Genomic DNA, 7422 nt, shown 5'->3' with positions numbered 1-7422 from the left:
GTTGGGGTGCAGCGGCCGCGCGGCATAGCGAGTCCTGCGAAGCCAGCAGTGCTCCCTGTCGTGCCAGCGCCCCCTCCATTTTGGCGCCCTAGGCCCTGCACATCATAATGCAACATTTTGTCATGACTGATAGCCACTTTGTAGGCTTACCTTCCCTTCACTTTTGTGAAAAGCTTTCTCCAGTATTTTTAGACAATGTGCTTTTCATTCATTGTATGATATTTTGCTGCTTTTTTATGATGTAAACCAGGCATAGGCAAACTCGGCCCTCCAGATGTTTTGGGACTACAACTCCCATCATCCCTGACCACTGGTCCTGTTAGATAGGGATTATGGGAGTTGTAGTCCCAAAACATCTGGAGGGCCGAGTTTGCCTGTGCCTGATGGAAGTAAGCTACTTTGAGCTGCATTGTACGGTCAGACCATTGGTTCACCAGGCTGTGTACTGTCAACAGTGACGGGTAGTGGTTTCAGAAAGCATCTTTCCTAGTGCTTATCTGGAGATGCCAGGGATGTTGCATGCAGGTGACCCCAGCTCCAATCCCCAGTATCTCTCGGTAAGGGAGCGAGTGATCTAGAGAGCTGCTGTTGGCCAGTGTTGACAGTGCTAGGCAGACCAGTGGTCTGACTCAGTAGAAAGCAGCTTCATAGGCTGCTTTTTTGAGTTTATGCATATGTTAAAGAAGCAGCACACGTATTGTTAAAATAATACTTTTGTTTGCCTCATTTGCAAACCCTCAAACTCTGAATATATTTTAACAGGCTAATTCCGAGTATGTAACATTTTCTTCTGCTCACTCTTAATTAGGAAAGGGTGTATAAGGCAGATGGCGGAAGTCTTACCAGGGAACAAACCCAGAATCCTTTCCGCCACATGCCACCATTCACTGCTTTCACACATTTCTCTGCCAGAAAAAACATTCCAAGTCTGTCTGTCCCCTCCCCCCCCCCAATAAAATTTAGCATTTGCTATTTATGTCATATGCGCTGCGGGTTAAACCACAGAACCTAGGGCTTGCCGATCAAAAGGTCAGCGGTTCGAATCCCTGCGACAGGGTGAGCTCCCATTGCTCGGTCCCTGCTCCTGCCAACCTAGCAGTTTGAAAGCACGAAGTGCAAGTAGATAAATAGGTAGCGCTCTGGCGGGAAAGTAAATGGCATTTCTGTGTGCTGCTCTGGTTCGCCAGAAGCGGCTTAGTCATGCTGGCCACATGACCTGGAAGCTGTACACCGGCTCCCTCGGTCAGTAAAGCAAAATGAGCACCACAACCCGAGTCGTCCGCAACTGGACCCAATGGTCAGGGCTCCCTTTACCTTTAAGTCTAAATCTATTACTGCCTGCAAGGAGAAATTCAGTAAAAGTATGTTTGGAATTACATGTTTGATGATCTGTCAATAACATTGCATTTTTCTATTTTAAGCTTACAGGTCTGTTTTTTGCTTTGTACGAAAACAATGGCTTGGATCGCAAGATGAATTAACTTAGGCCACAACCCTAGTGCCACTTACCTGGAAGTAAGCCCCAAGTAAATTTGATAGGACTTGCTGCTGAGTAGACAGGGTTAAAATTGCACCGTAAGGCTGCAATCGAGCTGGGAGCCAGACTCGTAGAACTCAATGGGACTTGCTTCTGAGGAGACATGTATAGCACTGTGTGGATAAGCAGATTTGTGGAAGGAAAACTTTCTGTTCCTTCCTCTCTCCTGCAGCCACCCAGCCCCTAACTCCACCACCCACAAAAGGCTCTCCAGATGTTTAGGGAGCCTTCCTGAACATCTGGGGATGGACCTAAAATGGCTCACAGGTAGTAGTGCATTGACAGCCGTGCCCCTTCTAAGATTATACAATAACCTTATAATTATACAATAGTAATAATTTGGGGTGCTTTGCAACAATCTTCATGTGTTGCCTATCGGTGAGTTCTGCTGTTTTCTGTGCACGTAATTGGGAAATGATTAGTAGTGTTCCAGTATCGTCTTTCAGAGCTGTTTTCAGAACTCCTTCCACTTTGGCAAGTGCTGTGATACTGCAATTACTACTTGTTAAATTCAATTGGTCGGTCTTGAAAGATCTACATTGGCTCCTGGTACGTTTCCAAGCACAATTCAAAGTGATGGTGCTGACCTTTAAAGCCCTAAACGGCCTCGGTCCAGTATACCTGAAGGAGCGTCTCCACCCCCATCATTCTGCCCGGACAGAGGTCCAGCGCTGAGGGCCTTCTGGCGGTTCCCTCTCTGCAAGAAGCCAAGTTACAGGGGACCAAGCAGAGAGTCTTCTCGGAAGTGGCACCTGCCCTGTGGAACGCCCTCCCACCAGATGTCAAAGAGGAAAGCATCTACCAAACTTTTAGAAGACACCTGAAGGCAGCCCTGTTTAGGGAAGCTTTTAATGTTTAACAGACCATTGTATTTTAATATTTTGTTGGAAGCCGCCCAGAGTGGCTGGGGAAACCGAGCCAGATGGGCGGGGTATAAATAATAAATTATTATTATATTATTATTATTTAGTTATAGACTTCAACACCAGATTGGGTTTTTGCAAAATCCAGTAAAACACCCTTCCCCGCTCCCACAACAACTACAATAGTCTTATTGAAAGTCCTGCTGACTTCCTTCACATTTTTGTCAGTTGCTTCACCTGAAGAGGAACCTCCATATTTGCTTCATATTTATATTTTAGGCAATTAAATATTCCTGCATTGCAGGGGGTTGGACTAGATGACCCCCAGGATCCCTTCCAACTCTGCAGTTCTATGAGTCCATATATGGTGACCACAAGGGAGTATACAGATCCCCTATCTTATTCAAAATTCATGAATCTGTTCAAAACACTTTTGACTTCCTATGAAATTCCTTAAAGGCCATTTACCTGAGAAGAAACTACCAAACTCAGCTTTGAACTTCACTTTAGGTGATGTGTTGTTGTGTTTTATGCAATTCTCATGCTAGGTTTGCAAACACCCACTTACTTGAGTTTCTGTGTGAAGAATAATCTCTAGGGCCTACAAGGGACAGGCGTAGCGATATGTAGTGAAGCAAAATTGTTGCGAGCTAATCGACATGTATGGCAGAGCTTTCCAAACTCTGTGTTGTAACACATTAGTGTGTCGGCTGCAGTGTGTAGGTGTGTTGCATGAACACTGTCTGAGCTCCTCCCGGGGCTGGAAACAGTTAGTTTACCTCTGGTTTGCTAGTAAAACTGAATTACCGTGTTGCAAAAGTAGTGGGTCCATGGTTTGGCTTTCAGAAAAAGGGTGTTTGCAGTACTTCACCCATTAAGAACCACTACAATAAGCCATAAGAACACACACAAGTTACATCCTGGGATTTTGATTCGGTATTTTTTTAATAATAATAATAATAAATTGTGCCAGCGGAAGCTTTCGAAAGGCAAATGATAAATAAATAACAGTTAAACTGAGTTCCTGAGGAAGAACCTACCACATGAAAGAATGTCAGATAGTTGTAAATATATATAAAAAAACATGGCATTATTATATAAAAAGTAGTAATACTGAAATCTTTCATAAACTGCCACAACACAAGCACTGCATACCTCAGAACACTCCTTTCATACAAATGTAAACAAATACACAATCATTTTGTTTAGTTTAGCCTGATGGATTTACAGGTGCTGTTGCTTTAGATGTCTAGACAATGGGTAGGATATGATAGGCTAAAATGTTAAGGAAGAATATTTGGAATAACATTGGGGGGGATGCAGCTTCAGATTCAAAAGCTTAACATAAAAAGCAAGAACACAGTGGAATATTGCCCTCAAAAGTTATTGCAATGAATTATTTTAAAATAGGACTGTTAAACTAATCTGATTTAGGTATATATATAATATAAATGAAGATATTTATGGCTTAATTATTTTTAGTATTCCATTATTCTGAATAATCCTTATGTTAACATAACTAATAAAATGCATTATTTTAAACAATTTTTAGAAAATATTTTAATGTACGCTTGCATTTTGATAGAGATGCAGGATTAGTATAGTCCATCATAGATATATAACAATATAACAGACCAGGTATAATCGGGGCCAGCATTTGGGAACGTCACTTAAGACAGCTAAGGCTGCTACCCCAAATATATTCATTTCTGTGTATACATGGTTAGAATAGGCCTATTTAAATAGGAAAGAAGAGTTCACAATTCCTGGCAGCTCTGGAAGTGCCAGCCATTGTTGCCTCAATGCGATGTTGATAAAGAACTGCACGCTTTCATCATGTAAGCCATTTCTGGTCCTCCCAAGTGATCACAGAGAATCAGCTAGAGAGGCCAATGTGTATCTATGGTTTCGGGGATTGCTATATATACTGTAGATTGGTTTTCCACTGTAAGATATAGCCGCAACAAAGAAAAGATGCACCTGGGGAGGGTCTACATCTCAATGGCAAAATGTTTTGCATGTATATAGCTCTACGTTAAATCCCCAGCGCCTCCCAGTGAAACTGTCTCAGGTTAACTGGGCTTGGAAGAATTCGGCCTGAGAGACTGTCTGCCAGAGGAGACAATACTGGCTAGGGTGTCGAGGAAACAACTTGGTATAAAGGCAGCTCCATAGATTCAACACATCCCAGAAAGAAAGGCGTTGTCACTGAATTACCTTTAACATTACTGCTCTGAAGAGTCCTATCAGTTTTAAGGATAAGGAAGTAAGGCCCACAAATCAAATTTAAGGCACAAAGAATTATCTTCTATATATTTTCCCCCATATAGACACTAAATGATAAGATTAATGAATACTATATGGCAAGTTCCAAACAAATGAACACTGCATACCATGTGGTAGGTGAGTGGGGCATCAAACAGTTAGATTTTGGCCACAAATTTATTTCCAAAGCAATTGTTTTGCTAGTTACCCATCTTTGGGATAAATTTTAAGAAACAAGATAATCAACTTCTACGAACCTCTCTCTTCCCCTGTACACACCACCAACCCCTAACCTGAATTAGAGCTTTGTAATTTGTTTTTACAGAACACACAGCCATAATAAAGAGTCAAAACCATCCACACAATACATTATCAGCACACAAGTCCTGAGGGTCGCTGAGATCCTCAGTACAAGTACAAGCACAGGACCTGCCTGTGAATGGCAAGAAATAGGTCATTTCAAAACAGAAGAAAACAACATAATCACAGCTCCATGCAACATTCTACACAAATCCAGTCACTGAAACCACTCTTCGATTGCCACTTGCTCACACGTTGATTACACTAAATTAAAATAAAAAAATCAGAAAAGGGAAATAAAGCAGCTTCAAAAATGATGTCAGGATATTGAAAGTACATATAGATTATTATGGTGTGAATAAAAATGGCACTGGTAAATTTAGGACGACAGCAGACTTTTTCTTCTCTTATTAAAACATTATTGCACAGAGACCTTTAATCACACGTTCTTCAGTCTTACTTATTTTTCCTAAAAATGTGACATAAGTGCGATGGACATTTTTTAAAAAATGTAGAAAAGAAGAACAGCAGCATGATTTGTCTGAATTAATCCCTATAATTTAGTAGGATAAACAGAACCCTGCTATAAACAAAAATAAGTGCTCTCTGCTCACTTGAAAATAAAATAAAACAGCACAACACTGTGGAAGCTTGTAAATGCTCAGAGTGGGCAACGCTGACCCAGAAGGAAAACTTGGCTTAAGAACACGCCTGTCCTTGGAAATCGATGCTGAAAATCTGGATTTCAAGTGCACTCGTAAACATAGCTATTTACAGTCCTAAACAGCCTAAACTCAAAACCAGCTTGCATTTAGGACCTGGTCTGCAAGTCCTTCTATCTGCAGGCTCAGGTGGAAGATACGGATAAATGGGTTAATTTTGTAGAACTCTGTACAATAATTTACACATATACGGGTTGACAGGCTCCTGCCTGATCCAGCCCATCTTTGCTTTCTGCATCAGAATTCTCCGACTGGCTCACTTCTATTCCAGAAGGCTTTGGGTATCTGAACGGGTATCCATTGTCATCAAAGAACCTTCGGAAAGTGAACTCATAGAAGGCATGTTCCGTGTGTTTGCCGCTGGAGGAGGTTTGCGGGTCCCATGCCCTGGTGCTGTCCTCACTAGCGTCATCCCAAGGGCCTTCTTCCTCAACGGGATCAAAATTCGAGGTGTCCATTGGATGGCTGATCTTTGGGACGTAGGGAGCTGCCTGCCTGCGGATATCGGTGGAGAAGTCCATGGAGTCAAAGAAAGGGTGGACCTTGAGGTCATCTGCTCCATTTCTTCCAAGCCTCTCTTCGGCAGCACAGCACAGTTTTGTGATAAGGTCACTTGCTTCGGGGCTCAGCTTGATCTGGGAGGGGATGTGCAGTGTGTTCTCCCAATTTATCACCTGAAGAGTAGTTAATATATATGGTTAGCATCCAGTAGCATTCCTCCTGAAAGGCAAGCCTTCTAGACTTAAAACAGGACAGAGGTTAGGCTATCCTGGGCCAGATAGAGGCGCAACTGGGCCACCAGTTGAAGCTGATGGAAGGCACTCCATGCCACTGAGGCACCTGAGCCTCAATCCAGAAGTATCCTCAAGCTACAAAACGTGTTCTGAGGTAAAAAAAATACTTTTTCCCCAAAGATTCCACCCACCCCCTCAAGAACTCTTAAATCACTGATATCGGTTCAGTATACCTGAAGGAGCGTCTCCACCTCCATCGTTCTGCCCGGACACTGAGGTCCAGTGCCGAGGGCCTTCTGGCGGTTCCCTCACTGCGAGAAGTCAAGTTACAGGGAACCAGGCAGAGGGCCTTCTCGGTAGTGGCACCCGCCCTGTGGAACACCCTCCCACCAGATGTCAAAGAGAAAAACAACTACCAGACTTTTAGAGAACATCTGAAGGCAGCCCTGTTTAGGGAAGCTTTTAATGTTTAATAAATTATTGTATTTTAATATTTCTGTTGGAAGCCACCCAGAGTGGCTGGGGAAACCCAGCCAGATGGGCGGGTTATAAATAATAAATTATTATTATTATTATTATTACAATGGTACCTCGACATACGAATGCCTCGACTTCCGAAGGTTTCGACTTACGAAGTTGACAACCCCAGAAGTATTTTCGCCGTGCGTGCGTTCTGCGCTTGCGCAGAAGCGGCATGCGCAGAAGCACAAAATCGCTCTTCACACATGCGCAGAACAGGCGCTTTGACAACTGAAGACTTCGACTTACGGAGAGCGCCGCGGAACAGATCGCCTTCATAAGTCGAGGCACCACTGTATCTACATATGGATATCACTTGGTTAGATGCTAAGGAGTGGCAATATGAAGTATGAAATTAGTTAACAAATTCATTTAATTTAGAAGGATATGTGATCAATGTTATTTACAGAGAACCCTAAAATGAACTCTATATTAAAAATACAAAGTCTGACTTCCTTCTAATAATGATTTTTAGTACTCGC

General features: G+C 42.6%; 1 protein-coding gene across 3 annotated transcripts in view; it reads right to left on the bottom strand.

Moving 5' to 3' along the window:
* Positions 1 to 3326: 3326 nt before the first annotated feature.
* Positions 3327 to 7422, bottom strand: part of LATS2 (large tumor suppressor kinase 2) — a 48733-nt gene continuing 44637 nt past the window's right edge. For all 3 annotated transcript variants that reach the window (XM_035115057.2, XM_035115055.2, XM_035115056.2), the window contains one exon: positions 3327 to 6361. In XM_035115057.2, the coding sequence (XP_034970948.1) occupies positions 5867 to 6361 (495 nt within the window). In that variant the 3' untranslated portion in view covers positions 3327 to 5866. The remainder of the gene's footprint in view (positions 6362 to 7422) is intronic.

The sequence above is a fragment of the Zootoca vivipara genome, chromosome 4 (assembly GCF_963506605.1).
Source record: "Zootoca vivipara chromosome 4, rZooViv1.1, whole genome shotgun sequence".
Taxonomy (NCBI): domain Eukaryota; kingdom Metazoa; phylum Chordata; class Lepidosauria; order Squamata; family Lacertidae; genus Zootoca; species Zootoca vivipara.
Note: the sequence above shows the minus strand (reverse complement) of the source record. Positions and strands in the feature narration are given on the sequence as shown.